The 17,377-nt window shown below is 44.6% G+C and overlaps 1 protein-coding gene across 1 annotated transcript; it reads right to left on the reverse strand.

The window, feature by feature from the left end:
* Positions 1–9,000: 9,000 nt before the first annotated feature.
* Positions 9,001–14,203, reverse strand: LOC120952573 (uncharacterized). Its single transcript, XM_040371966.2, has one exon. It carries the CDS (start codon positions 13,076–13,078, stop codon positions 10,316–10,318), a length of 2,763 nt encoding a protein of 920 aa, XP_040227900.2. The 5' UTR covers positions 13,079–14,203; the 3' UTR covers positions 9,001–10,315.
* Positions 14,204–17,377: the final 3,174 nt, after the last annotated feature.

A 17,377-nucleotide genomic window follows, 5' to 3' on the forward strand; every position in this document is an offset into this window, starting at 1 on the left:
AATTAATATTTATTATTGTTTTTTTTGCGCTCCTCCTCCTCCTAATCGAACAGTAGTACACACACACGCTTACCACATCGTAGCACATTATTGATGCTTTCTTCCCATCCCATCCACTAATGGAGTAAGACCCGGGCTCGACCTTGAGGTACGCAACCGAGTCGCCTATTTTTTGTTGCCAAACGATTTGCATACCGCCGATGGGTCAGCGGTTTTCTCTCTCTCTATGCAGGCCGTACCTATTTCCCTGCCACCGCGTGGCCCTTGGCCAATGTAATCCCACGCATCTGAGCAAACATTTTGCATTGGTAGGCTGCATTGGACAAACGGCGCGGGGTTTTCGTGTGTGTGTACGTGTGTACGCGGTTTGCCCTTAAAGAGTGGAAGGTGTGCTCCGAAGGGTGCCGAAGTGACCATGACTTCCTAATCAGGTGTGGTGCATTTGTTTGTTTGTTTGACCGAGGGGATTGGGGGGAAGGAGAGGGGAAACATTAGGTGTGGGAGGGCACACGAAATGGCACACTTTCGGTGGGTGGTGGATTCGGTGCGGTGTGTGTGAACTATTAGTTGGAAATTAATATTTGCTGCATAATTATGGTTTAGTGCGTTTTTATTACACGTTTTAGGTTGTGTTGTTAGAAATATTTAATATTATTAATATTTATCTTTTTTTTCTCTTTTAAATTTAATTTTTGTGGCATTTTCAAACACCGGAAACGCACAAACATATTTAATTCTACAGCCGAACTACAAACAACCAGCTTGAAAGCAAATTTAAACAAAAGACTTCGATGGCCGACAAGTTCAGGACGAAAACCAAGCGACGAACCCATTGGCGTTTTGTTTCTACACACTTTCTCATTTTCGTATAATTTTTTCTCATTTATAGTTAATTTACTAATGCTTTCCATTTCTAATTGACAGCTTTTCCCTTTTTTTTACTAAAAAAGTGTTATGACGCCTCATTTTTCATATAATTAATATTTTTATAATTTATTTTTAATGATCTTTTTTTATCAATAACATATGTTAATGTCGAAAAATAATCAATCACTCGTGGGCCAATGTTCGCAAGTACACAACGAATGGCATTTTCTTACATATATAATGCTAAAATAGAATTGGGCTAAAATTTGGAGCCTTGGCGTGTGATTTTATATCGAGTATCGGCATAATGTTAGCTGTCAAATGTCAAAATTCAAACAATTTTTGTCCAAACTGTGAAATATTGTAATAAAACACTGAGGAAGTGAGGTAAATTTTTGATTTAAGATGAAAATCCTATCATTATTATTATAGATTAATTTGTATATGATTTTTCAAGTCATTTGATTAAATTTACCGTTTTTTTAGGGAATTTTTCATTCCTAATACCCCAACAACTCTAACCACATTGAAGTAACACATTTGACTCATCCCCTTCAGCGTTAATCACCCTGTTTGCAGTGGATGTATGTTTTCTATGCTACTTCCTCAAGCGTCACAAACGCCGGCCCGGGCTGTTTTGAATGGATTTGCCCGGTTTGCCGATAAACATCAGCATATCCCATCCCCAACTCAGCCAGCACGGGATGCCATCACGTCCACCGTTTGATCGGCGGCAACAGGCGGCCTGCGGTCTATTATTTTAATTCAATTAATCGCCTCCACTCGATCGGATCTACTTGCACATCTACATCTCGTGAGAAGCAGGAATTGAGCCGTTAGCGACAACTTCAATCCCACACGACACGGACGAACGGACGGGGACGGGGTGAACACGATATTTATTGGAATAATTGTATCACGTTCTTGCTCGGGACGGGAATGAGAATGAATGCCCCTGCAGAGGGCTGGTTGGATCGATTGCGCAACCAGTAGCCGGGGACCGGGGACCTGCATCCGGCTTTCCGTTGGCGATACTACTTTCCCTTTCGCAGCAGATGAGCAGCTCGGGTCGCTTATGCGGGATGAGCCCACAACGGTAAATGTTGACTCATTGTTTCGGCACTGGTGTGACGGTTCGTGTGGACCTTGAAAAATTGTATCGGAACCGCCAGAAGGAGCTCGATCTGGCCGCGCTTAAACGCGGCGATGCGCATTTATAATTACCGACCGACCGCCAAGCGGCTTGCGCGGTGCACGTTTTTTCGCCGCGTTTGACGTCCCGCTTCGTTTGTCAATCCTGGCAGCATCAATTGGGTTTGCGACAAAAGGGGAGACACACACAACAACAACAGCAGTGAAAAATGTGCCGCTTGAATGGTACCTTGTGACCGTGTAATGTAATGAGTCTTTGGGATGTACTTCCCGATACCGTTGGATCGGTTAGTACGCTGAAGGTAAAACTGTTTAGTGCAATTAGGCAAAAATGTGCGTCGTTTTATGCTGTGTGTCGCATCGAATGTTTGTTCGTTTTATTTCGTCCAACTGCGCTTTTAGCGCTACGCACCTTCTTTAGTTCGCCGCGGAGTAGGTGGAGTTGGAAAAAAGTAAACAAAAAATGACAACATTTAAAATACCGGAAGTAGAAGCAGTGTTAATGTTTCATTTAGATGTATGTAGCTATGAATTTTGATGATCTATATCTATTCTCCCTTACAGCGTTCGCTTGATTCCGTTTAAGATAACCAGGTAGTTTGGTTATAGCTACACATTCTGTTAAAGGAGTAAATTCATAGGTCTCTCTGGTTCTTGCATTACAAGCTATACCCGAAATTGCTGAATTTAGGTATTGCAATAACTAAGCTAACTAGATAATTTACCAATGATTGTGATACTCAACACATCGTTTTGTTAAGGCCGGGGGACATTGTCCGTACTCGCTAGTGTAATTTGCCATTTTCACTAGCGCATCAGGCGGCGGCTGACCGAACCTTTTTTTGGTCGTCGAGGGAATGGTCGTGCCGGATCTCAAATTTAAGTTGTTTTTTAAACCTTTTTTATGCGAAAATGGCTGAAATACTTGCACAACATATGTATCTGTCAATTGCATAGCTTTCCCAGTCCAGTTTAAGTAAAAAACATAAAAAAATAACATATTTTCTGAATCGGCAACGAATTGTTTGGCAAAATGCTTCAGTCAGCCGCCGCCATATGCGCTAGTGAAAATCGAAAGAACACTACGGAGTACGGACAATGTCCTCCGGCCTTTACAACATGGTACTAAAACAACACATAAATCCCAGTTATTTAGGCTACAGTGGATGTAACCATCTTTTAATGAATAAGTAAAGTCTGAACGTTAGTAACAAAGAATTGATCTTCTCCTGTTGTTGGCACGAAAACGACCTCGTGCATTTGGGCAGGTTGTATACGATAGCAGTCTAATAGTTGTAACTAAAAACACCAGATGGCGCCACCTGTTAGATAAGGACAGAACGATATCTCCAAATGCGTGAGAGGGATTATTAAAATTAGGACCAAGGAGGGCGTACTTTTGCTACGATCACCAACAAGGACAAACAGGGTCAAGGAGATCAGCTGATCGAGTAGAGGGTGTCATCAAAAAGAATTAAATCAGTATCAGCAGAAAGCACAGACTAGTTTTTTAACTGTACAGCAAATATTAAATACACACGAAAGTCAGTTCTAAAAACGGCTATCAAAGCTACTCAACTACAATGTTTTACCAGGCGTAGCTGCGTTAAAGGGAGAACATTGGACGTACTTTCTGCTGCTTACTATATTGATATGTAGCTAAAGGTTGAAATTCCTGGTTGTTAGCCTGCTCACGATAGAGCACGTCAATGTGACATGGCCCGTTGAACAACAATTCTCCAGGATGCTCGGAATTCCCTGGCGGCAGTCTCCCATCCATGCAGACACTCGATCTCCGTCAGGTCTCGCTTCACCTGATCCAGGTGTGGTATGTTTTGAGATAGTCACGGTATGTTCGATTTTGGGCCGGTTGCCATGTAGTAACTTTGAACTCGCGTTGGCCAGGGTGGCCTTCAAACATCGTTGAGGAAGGTCATCGTTTGCCGAATTAAGCAGAACTGAGGTGGATACTGTTTTCAAGCGGACTTTCGACACTTGCTCGTCCAGGCGATCATAGAAACCTTTAGGTTCCCTTACTGGAATCGTTGGAGTTTAGAGGCCTTACCTTGGGTAGGGGGACATAACTAAACTCTTTAAATGAGAAGTCGATAGATGTTGGATGGGCATAGTCCTATCCTGACAGTCCGAACGAATCTGACCTGCAATGATCGGAATTGGTTTTATTTATACAGGCGGTCCCCGAGATACACGGTACCTCTTATACGCGGATTCGGAGATACGCGGTTTTCTAAATTTGACAATTCTTTGAGCAAATTGTACTGATTTGACACATTAATTTCAAATTGCCAAATAATTTCCGTTTTGACCGAATGTTAAAAACTATTTCAAAAGGTTTAAAACAGTTATATTCAGTCAGAATCATATCAAATAATTCATAAAGTGACTAAAACCGCCTCCTACTTGCAAAATTACACGAAAATTAGTGATATTTTAGCTGGAAATCACGAGATTCGACTTACGCGGAAATTCGAGATACGCGGTATTTTGCGGCCGTTTTCGGTCCCCATTAACCGTGTATCTCGGGGACCGCCTGTACTCAAAATAATTCAAAGGTTTCGCACCTTTGGTTCCGGGTTGAATGTTGGAAAGTTATTGTTTTCACTAAGCTAGTTACGTTTGACTTTTGTTGACAAAACCAATGGTTTTTGTAACTAAGTTCCTGTTTTGGCTTTAATGCTTTAATGGGTTATAATCCATAAACTGTTCCTGCTTATGTTGTACGTTTCAGTTGGTTCTGTTAAATGCGTCACAATTGTTTTTATATGAACGGTGTGGCCTGAATTCTTCTGGTTGCGTTGCTATGGTATGATCTGATTTTTCTTTACAATGTGACTATAGCTGATAGTGTGTGTAATATGTTCTGTATAGCAGATATGCTACACAACCATCGAGTTCGCTGTGCTCCCCTGCGCCTTATGCCCAACTGGGGATCGCTGTTCGAACACCTTTTTGTTGGGGCATGAGTCTGGCATCATCATGACATGCCCCAGCCATCATATCCTACTTTACCCAGAGACCTTCATTGTGAGAAGCAAAGGTTTGATCAGTAAGATGATCTTCCACAGTTTGTTTAGTTTTGAGGCTGAGATTGGGATTCTTGAAAGGGATCGTTTACATTGCATGATCCATAACCCACTTAGTCACATTGCATGTAAAACTACAAGTGATCTTAATTGTAGCAGCTTTTTTAAAAGACAAAATCAGCAGACCAACTCCGGTTAGAAGAAAATTACTTCATTCCCTTCAATTACTTCACACTTCCTCCTATCGGTCTGTTTGATCTGTGATGGTGTGCTACACCATTATTTTATACCCTTTCTTTTCCCTCGCTTCTTTATCCTCCTCTAAATCATTGCAGCTTTTATTTTACAGCGAAATAAAAATTCGCAACAGCTGTAACTGCTTTTACAACCGCTACCGATTTCCGAAGCGCTACCACATTGACGAAGGAAGATACGTAACTTCAGGAAAGGAAGACAGTGAGCAGAAGCCCCACTAATGGACCGTTTTATTGGTGCATTTTTTTTTTTTTGGTCATCGTACCTCTATCGGAAGATGACATAAATGGCTGGATAGTACCCTCGCGCGTGAAACAAATAAACTAGTTTCAGGGAGCGGAAACAAAGCGGGAAGAGAGAGAGAAAGAGTGCTTTATGTTAAGGTGACGTTCCCAGTTATGTCAACGGCAAGAGCCAACGCATCGCTCACTGTCACGATTGGGAATAATTGGTTCATAAAAGCTATCATAACCAGCAGCAGCAGCAGCAGCAGCCCGTTGCCTTACGGATCGATCATGCAAACGAGATGCAAGGAAATAGCGGTGTGTGGCAGGGGAAGGCAAGATCGCGCAGTATAAAAACACCCAGCAGGGAAGTAAATGATAGAAAATTGGGATTGCATAACAACGGAACTGAACGAACGGTGGTTTGAGGCTGTATGTGTGTTTTTATGAATAAATGGCGTAACAATTCCAGCGCCAATTAATAAGGGCGGCAACACAATATGCACCGATTAAGGTACATTGATGTTTGAGGTGTGATCATCACCATCATCATCATCATCATCATCATCGTGAGCTGTGATCGGTTTACAAGTGATCAATTTCATTGGAGACTGGTGGAATGATCGGCTGCAGGAGAGAAACGCAGTGACAAAACTGATCGCAAACCCTATATTATGAAATGACCATCGATGGATGGATCAAGGGCAAATGATGATTAGTACAACAACTTCAACTACAAACAGTGCACTCGATCGCGCGATCGTATGGCCGCGCGTTCCTAGTGACGCAGAAATTAGCATCACAAGCGAAGTGGGAATGGTTGAGCAGCTGTTTCCGTGGATGGTGTGATTTAATACGGGCATATCGAGGCACGTCGAACGAGAGTTCTGTGGGTTTATTAAAACATGCGACAGCGCTCGTTCCCGGATCAAGCGCTCAATTAAATTCTAATCGAATGCAACGATCCCAACAAAATAGGGCACCACCGGTGTGAACCCTTGCCAGTTGGGACACCTGAAGCAGCCCAGCAGATGTTAAGGGAACAGGTGTAGTGTGCCTTGTAGCTGTTGTGTGCAACTTAATGGATAGGGGGTTTGTTGCATGGAATTCTTCAGCTAATTGCGGCGGCTTGCGGAATAGTAGTCGTTAAGCGCGTGCGGTTCGGTTCGAAACCCGTCCAGAACGTTCTATTCCAATTCCCATCATTCACCGACCCTACCGATGGTTGGATTAGTTGGCGCCTACTGTAGCCGCCGTACAGCGTTTTCAATGTCGCCCGAATGGTGGCAAGGTGTGGGTAGGTTTTATTGTTTTGTTTGCTGTGAGTGTGTGTTTTTTTTGTTGATTTCTTCTCTTCTTTCCCGCTGCGAATGCAGCATGGTGCAGCATGCAATGGGGTTGCATTTGTGTCGACTGCAAGAAATTGTACTTGTGGAATGGGTGAGGGGGTGCGGGTCCATTAGTTGAGCGTTTAATTCAATACGCACGCTTCCATGATGTGTGTGGTGTGGTCGCGGAGTGTTTGTGTTGAATTAAAATTCTTTAAAGGTGTTGGAGGCAATTTTGTGCTTTTTCCGCATTATTTGTTTGATTTGGATGTGTTAATTTGTTTATGAGCTGTAGATATTATGCTAGAAATCAAAATTATGAAATAGTTTGTTTTTATACATCCAAAGTAACAACTCAACTCTAATCTTGATCTTAATCTTGAAATCTAATAATACTTTGGTGGCATAATTTGGTTTAATATTGTATGCAATATTGATTGATAATGGAAGATACTGCTTTGGATGTTAACTTAGAAACTCGTTAAATGCTCTAATGCTCTCAAAATTTCAACCAACCGTAAATTACGAAAAAAAAACCTGTATCTACAATGTTAGTATATCCATTAACTGTAGCTAAAACAAGCCTCTTGTATTTAATATGCTATTGAAAGTTCGTATTGCACTGCCCCAAAGTTAGAAAGCTCTTAAGGCAGTGCTCTTCAACCTTTGTAGTACCTTGAATTTCATCACCAATCTAGTTTGCGACCAATCATTTGGCAACGAAGAACTTGCGACGAAACATTTTATGACCGAGAACTTTGCCAGATCCAGATTTTTGCAACCAAGAGTTTTGCACCCAAGAAGTTTACGAGCAAAGATTTTGCGAACAAGAACTTTGTGACCCAGAATTCTGTGACCAAGCATTTGCGACCAAGAACTTTGTGAACAAGGATGCTAAGACCAACAACTTTGTAACCAAGGATTTTGCACCCAAGAACTTATTACCCAAGAACTTTGTGACCAAGGATCTTACGACCGATCATTTGGCACCAATAGTTACTTTACCTTACTTGTACTTCATCTACTGAAAATATATATTTGTATACTAGATTTTTACAGTAAATAGGTGTTTGGTTGTGTGCAAATGTTTATTTGTTTATTAAATAACATAAAGCATCACGGTACATTGTAACATCAGCACAAAATAAATAACAAAGACTATCACAGCAATATACACAGGTTAACATAGGGAAAATAGTCCAGTCAAAAGAGTCATAGTGTGCATTAAATCTGATAGCCATCGCAGTCATAGGTTCATGATCGCTACATGCACATCTAGTTTGGCCAACTCTTAGTAGCTTATAGTTTCGTAAATTACGAGCAGGTACGGGGAAATTAACTCTAAAAGGGCTAAAAGGTCCGGTGAAACTATTACACCTAGGATGATTTTTTTCATAAACATGATTTGCGCCGTTTCGCGACGAGTAGCGAGAGACTCGAGTCTAAAAATTAAACACTGGGTGTGGTAACAAGGTCTCACTACCACGTTACGCCAGGGTGTGAACCGTAAGACCAAACGGGTGATTTTTTTCTGCACTGACTCAATCTTATTCAACCACAACGATGACGATGGGCATCAAACTAGGAGTATTTGTGTGATTTGTAGAGTGCGACAAGACAATGTGGGTCGGAGAATTCTCTCGACTGCCTGCGTATAAATCCTAGCATCATTGTTCGCTCTATAAATAATTTCGTTATGGTGCACATGAAAGTCAAGTTTACGGTCAAGAGTATCTCTTGAGTATCTCCTAAGTCTTTTACTGCACTGTGTCGTTGTAATAGTGTACCGGAGATGCAGCAATTAAACGCTATTGGAAAATTAGAACGGTGAAACGACATGGACGAACATTTATCAACATAAATTTGTAGGTCGTTGTTCAGGCACCAGTCAGAAAAAGAGTCGATCGATGCGTGCAGGACAAGATAATCACCAAAACCCCTCACTGGAAGAAAAAGTCTAAGATCGTCCGCATACAATAAACATTCAGATTCCCTTACTACAGTAGTAACGTCATTGAAAAATAGAGAAATAAGATAAACGAATAAATCCAATTGGAATTGTATTGGAAGTGGTCCTTCGAACCGGATTTTTCGGAGCACAAATACAACAAAGCGAACGCAAAATCAAACTTTCTTCACATTAAACACCAAACGAGAGATGTTGGCTTTGTTTATTAAAATTAGCGAAGCATTTACAATGCACTGTCCTTTGAAGCAGTCGGTTGGTGTTGTTGGTCATACGCGTACGGACCTAACTTTACTGTTTTCTTCCCATGCCATTGGCCCTTTCTCTGTAATTTTAGCTAACTCGCTCCCATCATCACCGTAAGCAGTCAATTAGTTGTCCAAGCGGGCAAGACAAACTTCCCAATTAACGCGACACTTGCACGTCGAAACGCCTACCGCAGTTGCGCAATCCACACAATTGACCGTTAAATCTGTCCCTTTTCTGTGTGGGAATTCGTGGGCCCCGAGACGTTCGCCGTTCGTGTCGATGCACTTTCTCATCCATCTTCTGGAACACCTGTGGTGCACGAGCTTCCTCCGTCAGCTTCCGTCAGCTTTGCGTCGATCGGTTTGTTTACTACCCTGTCTTTCACAGCTCACAGCGGCGATTACGCCCCAGGAAAGTGCATTCGGAAATGTAGGTGGATGCTATTAATACTCCCGCACACGTGTGTATGTTCACTTTCAATTAATCGACAACGGGGCAAACGGTCGGCCGAGGATTATAGCGGGCGCGGGTGAAATCTTGCCTCTCTTTAATTAGTGAAGCGATGTGTGCCGCGCGTGTATTCGTGTTTTTTCTCACTTTAACTTCGTTTTTTTTGCTCTTTCTCTCTCGCTGTGAGCATTAGTGTTTCTTTTTTCTTCAAACCAAAATTCAATTGATTTTTTTGTGTGTGTGTGCCTACATTCACGCGTTTGCAATTAAAACGAAAATTACAACTCTCTACCGGCACCTTCGTCTTTGTCTTCTCCAGCTTTTCCCACTTCCGGTGCTGCGCTTGGTCTTTTTTTCTGTGTGTGTCTCCTCCTTAATAACCCGCATTTTTTGTTTGTTTGTGCTGCTCTCTTTAACGTTAACTTGAGAGCTGAGAGTTCTTTTGCATCTTATGACGCCCCGACGCTCGATGGGTTTGGGCCCCGCAGGCTGCCATCCTTCAATGCTCACTTTTACTACCACCTACTTCGATTGCAACGAGACCGACTGTCACTTTCCGTGCTGCCGAAGAAAGTGGCTGTCAATTGTAACACTTTGACCACAGCCCATCCCAGGCAGCAGCGCCATCTATCTGCCACCGCAAAGCGAAGCCATTTTTAAAGGAACTGAAACTGATCTCCTGTGACTGGCTGCGCGTAACTAAAGGTACGTTAATAGCAAATAAATAACACTACAATAATTACTAAAAAACAACAAACAATTCTCTACCCCCTACCCACTTCAGGTGTAAAACACGAGCACCTTCTTGCGTGTCACCGTAGGCCTCCGCGGTTTGCGCATCTTCACCGGCGAACGTTTCGCCTTGCCCACGTCGAGCCGGTTGCGCTCGAGTGGCGCAATGCGCTGCTTCAGGATGCTTTGCGCGACCGGCGGTTCCAGGGCGAGGGCTGCATACGGTGGGCCGGATTTGTTGAACGTCGGCTCCGGTGGTCCACTGGCGTCCTGCTCCACCACACTGTACGGCTTGATCGGGGGCAGTGGGGCCGGCGGTTGGTTCGGCTTTGTCAGCACGTCGTCAAACGCATCGGCAATGTCGTCCCGCACCGTACCGGTCGGGGTGTGCTGTGTCGTCAGCAGGATCTTCTCCACGCCTTCCTCCACCTCAACCGCACCTTCGGCTAGCTGTTCCGCCGTGCGGACCAGCGTTTGCAGCCTCACCTTGGGACTGCTCAGCCGTGGCACCGGTGTCGTTGTTGGCACAGTAACCGCGGGCAGCAAATCCTCACTGTACAGATCCTCGTTCGGGCGCATCATAAACCGTGGCACAAACTTGCTAATGTCAAAGATCGGCACGCTGATGTGGTTCGAGAGGGGCAGTGGGTTCGCTTGCGGGAACACCAGCCGTGCCTCACGCTTCAGATGCACCCCGGACGATGCCGGTTGGGCATCGTTGCGGTCGAGTCGGAGGACACGCGGCACCGCTATCATTAGCGTGTCCTGCTCCGTGTCGGATTTGGAGTTTTTGCGCCGCTGCTGGCTCGCCAGATGCTTCTTGATGTGCCGGATGACATCGTTGTAGACGGCGACGGCTGGGTTCGGTTGCGTTTGCTGCTGCTGAGGTACGGCCGGCGTAGTGCCTTTAGGGACGTACATCTTCCTCGGCACGCCGACAAACTCCTCCCGAAACAGTGGATTATCGAGCGGCTCGCTGCCAAAGTGTTTCCGCTTCAGGCAATCGATCTTATCGCCCAGTCCCTTCAGTCGTCGGATCGGTTTGAAACCTTCCGCGCCTTCTTCGATCGGTTCCGGTTCTTCCTCCAGCTCCACATCCACCTCGTTACACTCAATCCCTTCGGTTGTTTTAGTTCCATAAAGCCCGTTGCTAAAGCTGGTGAGGTTTTCTGCGTACCTCAATGCAGAATCCACATCGATCTCGCTTGCCGGGCGGGTGTAGTACGGGAACTTGACCACATTGCTCGGCGGCGATACGATGCTGATGACGCCCGTCCGCTCGTCCGACCGCTTGTCGGGCAGGTACTGGGTCGTGTTTTGGATCGCTTCGTCCAGAAAGCGGATCAATTCTTCGCCGTGCAGTTCGCGCGGATCGGTTAGTGCTTCGGCGTGCGGTGGGAGTGTGTCGTTGCCGAGGATCATCATCGCTAGCACGTCCACCAGTGAGGTCCTATTGGATTCTTGTTGCACTGGGAGCATCTCAGGCTCCTCCCGATCGTCCAGAGATCTTTTTATACGGTTGCGACGCTTTGGCTTTGCCTTCTCGTTCTCTTCAAATTCACCGAACGACTCCTCGGAACCATGATCGAACTTGTGCGCCTGGCGCCCTTTCTCGGAGTACACGATGTTCTTGCGCTGGAGGTTAATGCGCTCCCGGATTGGACGTCGTTCGATGTGACGTTCCTGGTGATCTTCATCCTCCTCTTCCTCATCATCTTCATCATCTGATTGCTTGGGATCTTCATGCTCATCTTGATCTTCTTGATCCTCATCCTGATCCTCCTCTTCATCCTCCTTTTCAGGTTCTTTCGACCGTGGCACATGTCGTACGACCTCCCGATGTCGCACCTGCGTGTACACCTTCTTCGGCTCAAAGGCTGCCACTCGGTCCGCCTCGTCCCGCGAATCTTCAAAATCATCGTCCCGGTACTGCTTGCCCTCCGAGTCGTAAAAGTCCTCCTCACCGTCCTCCTCTTCCTCTTTCACTTCGTGCGCCTTCCCCCGCCGATCGTACTTCCGATCGTTCTGCCCAAAGTCATGCTCGGACAGTGTGTTCCGCTCGCTGTCCCGATCCGGATCACCATTGTGCACCGACGACCCACCGCCATGCTCGCCGTAGTACGCCAACTCCTCCGGTGCCACCGAACCACCTCCCGCCAGCCCAAACTCACGACCCTGCCCCTCGAAGAACGCCGCCTGCTTCTGCTTCAGATAGCGCACGTGGTTGCGCACCGTGTCGAAGGAGGGCGACTCCAGCGGCAGTATGCTGATCGGCTCGAACGCAATCTCCGGCGGGGCCGGCTCGACCGGCAGTGGATTAACGGGGCTAGGTTTCATGACCGGCACGAAGGGTGTATCGTACGGGCCCGGGTTAGCGAGAAACTCGTTCGGCAGGATCGGTTTCGCCTTGAACGGCGATTCCCGGAACGGACCTCCAAAAGGAGGTACTGGCCCTGGATGGTGAAGTTGCTGCTGCACCGGAGCGAAATGGTGATGAGGTGGTCCACCGCCGGAGGACGCAAACCGCTGGTTGCGGGGTGGTAGCACCCAGGGCTGGAACTTTTTCGGCCGCTGCTTGGGCCGATCCACGTAGTACGGCACCTGGATGTGGACGACTTTGGAGGTGTCGGGCTGCAGATCGGCACTGATCTTGTGCAGCATCCGCGGGTTGACCGAACCGATCATCTGCAGCGTACGCGGTGGCTCTCGGCGACCCAGAAACGGGGGACGTCCTACACTCTGCACCTCCGGGGACACGATCGCAAGCACCAGCAATAGCAACATCGCACAGCAAACACTCTCACAGGCCATTCTTGTTTATTGCATAATATCCTTTCTCCACGGCAATTTGCAAAAAGCGCACCACGTTTCACTGCCCTTCAATGACTCTTCAGACACTCTCCACTCTCTGGGGATGACTTGTACACTTTTCTTTTGCACGACGGGCACGACGGGACGTTCGATCGCGTACGCGCCACAAACCACACTACACTACGGATCGTTTCACTTTCGCCTCGCAAGGCCAACGGGAAAAGTGTGCTGCATTTCGCCGAAACCGGGCGAGTTTTATAGATTTTCTCCGCGTGCGCCCGGAGAAGTTTCGTTTCGTGTGTCCCCTTCTTCGCCGGCGCCGGCCCGACCGACCCGGGGTGGGAAAACTCGCTCTGCTCCAGTTGACTCTCTTTCGCTGCAGCAGCAGCAGCAACACTCGTCGGTCTCATCCGGTCGGTTTCGGGCTGGATCTTTCGGCCTCACGCTGGCAGAGGAGGTGGAAGGCAATTTTTCTCTCGCTTGATTTACCAGTTACAAGCCGCTCAAGCGGGGGGCTCAGAAAGGAGTTCAGGGTAGTACATTTTGCTAGTTTTGTTTGTCCTACACCCATGTCGTACAACTGGCGCGCCAGCGGATTTAATCTACGTAAAACCGCCACCCGAAAAACGTCACCAAGCAACACACACACACACACACACACACACACAAACATGCGATCTTCCGATCATGGCACCGTATGAAAGCGGATGCAGCGAACAGTGTTGCTGCGGACACTTTCGTTTTCGTTCCTCCAGCCCGGGATCGATCCTCCCGATGGGTTGTGTTGAACGTGTTGAGATGGTTGGGACGAGCGGAGGGGGCGGGCGGGTTGCCATGAGTGATGGTGACAAGTGTTGAGTGTTGTTGTTTTGCTGTACCCAACTCGGTTGATTGTCTTTTGTTGTTTGTTGGGAGGTTGTTTTTTGCTGTTGTTGTTGCATTTCTTCCGTTGCGTCTATTTTGCATACCGCTGAGGGCGCCTGGCTGTGCCAGTTTATGCAATCGGAGGCGGGCATATGGTGAGAGAATTGCGTTTTTCTTCTGCTGTTGTTGCCAAAATGGATTAGATTCCGTACTGGATTAGTGTGATCGCAATAGTGAGGTTGTCCGGGAGGGGTTAGGATTGTCTTGGCGCACGAGATTGAATAAGTTAGATTAGCTAATGTATTTCTGCCAGAAAGTAGTGTGGAGGAGTGCTGAATGTTTCTAGCAGATCATTTCACGATCGTTTATAGGAAGAGAGCATTCATACCATTGTATTTTTTTCATGACATGACAACTTAATATCATTCAAAGAGCTCACAGTAGTCAGTAGTGATCTAGTGAAAGTGGACGTAAATTATTGCTGTTTTGATTATATCTCAAAAATTTTTGGTTAAATAATATTCGATCACCCAGATTAATATTTTTAATTTTATTACTTAATTTTCAAAAACGTATTACATGCAATACAAATATTTCAAATTTCCCACTAATTTCAAGACTTGATCGTTATTATATGTAAAGTAATTTAATGTAAATAGTATTATAGTATGTTTTATTACAATACTAAATATTTCATGTAGAATTATTTCACTAACTAGAGCTTTAAAGAGTGTTAAAAAATGACATTCGATAGATTTTTAAAATTGTCAGCATACATGAAATTGCCAGCAACAGCATACAACATACAATCCTTATTTTAACTTAAGGTCTTACAATAATTTCCAGGCATATTTGAGCATTTAATTGCTGGAAAATTTATTAAAAAAAAACCTATGATTTCTTCCCCCAACTTTGTTACTCAGGCTCATAGAGTATAGAGCTCAGGATAGAAGAATTGATAGTCAGAGTCATTGCCACTAAATGAAGGTTCTAAATAACCAGTTTTTGGCACTAAGGGCACTATTTTTGACTGTAAGTCAATCGCTTTATGTACAAAACTCAACATGTTGTCTGAAAATGTATGTTCCCAAATTATGGAATTTAAGTTAAGTAGTTGATTTAATTTAATTGATAGAATTGTTAATGTCACCAAAAAAACAGTCAAATTACACGGGATTTGTGGTGTGATGTAAAATTACAGTTGCCATAAATCTACTCAAATACCTTGAGCTTTTATCATATTTCTTACAAGAGTAAAAACATGTTGACTTACAGACAAAAATAGGTGCGTTAGAGTAAACAATTGAGCCAAAATTTAGGGTGGCAATGACTGTAATTAAAGCACGTGTATTGGATAGAAGGATACAAACCTTTCTGATTAGTGTTGAGGCTTCGGTTTTGATAAAAGGACCTTTACTTCAAAATATAACAGGAGATGCTAAGAGAGGAAAGTCGTCTAAATGGTTCAAAGTCGCCATGATTAGTCAAACTAACAAAGAAGAAATGGAATGTTGATGTCTCATCAATATCAAACAACGAATCGTGAAGGGCATTTGGAGAAACTGCAAGCATTGATTAGCTTGGATGAATGCTTGATATGAATTCCGTCTAAATCACAACGAACCTGAAGGTTTAAAAAGTTCAGCTATTTACAGGATGCAAGACACTAAAGGCAACTTCTTTGCATAGTTGTGGTACATGTCGTTAAAGCTTCTTCTCTAGAAGGAATTAGAGCGTTTGCTTTAGCATCGGTATTTCAACTTCTGCACGATGTCCTAATGATTATAAAAGATTGATTTCGAAAGCTCTCAGAAATTGTATCGACTAAATTCAGACTAAATTGAAACAAACACGTGAACTTGAAGTAAATGAGTAAATGAGTGAAGTAATCCTTTTTATTGAATTTAAAACAGTCTTTATTAAACCTTTTTGGATCGAACATTACAATGTAAGAGCTAGTTCAGTATAGAGCCTAAAAGACCCAGAGAACCTTCTTCATGCAATAATATCCATCTACGATACAGGGAACCGGAATCATTCCACACACCTAACCGTTGCACATTTCGACCGTAACGTCCCAAAGCACTGAACTCTCAACCGGAAATCATCGTGCGCCCCCGCCTTTCTCTCGATCATTCTTACACCTTCTGCATACGACAGGGGGGAGGGGGGGAGGGGAGGGAAAACAAACAAACCACTCTTCACCCGCGAGTGCTTAATCATCATCTACCACCCTAACCGGACAGACTGTTGCCGGTCAGCCCTTGCCAAAGCAGGTTCGTGATTCGAGAGAGAGAGCGAGAGGCCCACGGGCCAGGAAAAAGGAAACTCATCGCCCAATGAGCCGTGGATCGTGTATGCGCGGCAGCTAGCCGCGTTAGTCCGTCTCCTAAGCCCGATGTAATACACATATATTCCCGAGCTCGTTTGCTTGCTCTGGGACGATTAAACGATCCACACGGCACCCTTTCCTGTCGCGGAGCGTAACGCCGAGCCACAGCTTGACCACCGTGCCGGACCGCTCGCTAACGATCAATCCGAACGGCTAGTGAAATGATCATTTGAATGAAGCGATTCGACGGATCATTGGTGAAATTAATGCACAAACTGTTCCGTTCCGTGCGGTGGATTGGTTCGCCTTTGCGCCAAACAAGAAATGACGCGATCGTCAGTGTGTTTGTGACTGTTTTTTCGTTGTTTTTTTTTTGTTACCACGGGCATGGAGCTTTATGTCACACATAATAAATTGGCAAGCACAGGTTGCTTCCGATTTCGGGTCTTTCTTTTTGGAGCCCGTTTGGGGCCCAGCCCGTATGGTCAATAAGCATTATAAAGCTTATCCTTTCGATTGATGGTTATTGTGATGTGTTATGTGTGATGAAGTGGTTTGGGGGGGTTTGCTTTTGGGAAGGTATTGGGAGCCGTATTTTTTATGGTTGTTATCGGACCGTGGTCACCATTGGCAATGGTTCGAAAGCCTGTCTTTGTGCTAAGACTACTTTCGGAAGTGTTTGGCGTGTAAGTCTGCAATGTGAACAAACTACGATCGTAACAGTCTAGTTAGATGGATTTACACCCAAAAAAAGGAAAGATCAAATAGATAACGTTGAAAAATAGTTAAATCCTGTTATTGGAGTCAACAAGGGATTAATTTTTAGACAAGGGAAATGAAAATAAGTAAATCTTTCATACCAATCACTTACCTAGGAGGACTGTAAGATGTCATTTTGTAAAAAAAATGTATCAACATAGATGACTTCAAGGTACAATTTAAGTTACTTTTTATAACCAAAATAAAATCAAGAAACAGCTTTTTTTATATGAAAATTTTTAAACTAGAAAAATATCTGTCAAATGCTTTGAATAAATTGAATTTACCCTGACACAAAGAGAAGAATGTTACGATCATTCGCTTTCTTTCCAGCTGCACAGAAA

This window comes from Anopheles coluzzii, chromosome 2 (assembly GCF_943734685.1).
Source record: "Anopheles coluzzii chromosome 2, AcolN3, whole genome shotgun sequence".
Lineage (NCBI taxonomy): Eukaryota > Metazoa > Arthropoda > Insecta > Diptera > Culicidae > Anopheles > Anopheles coluzzii.

Bases quoted from the DNA above. Each gene is read 5' to 3' on its own strand.
- LOC120952573 (XM_040371966.2), bottom strand. From the start codon at position 13,078: ATGGCCTGTGAGAGTGTTTGCTGTGCGATGTTGCTATTGCTGGTGCTT.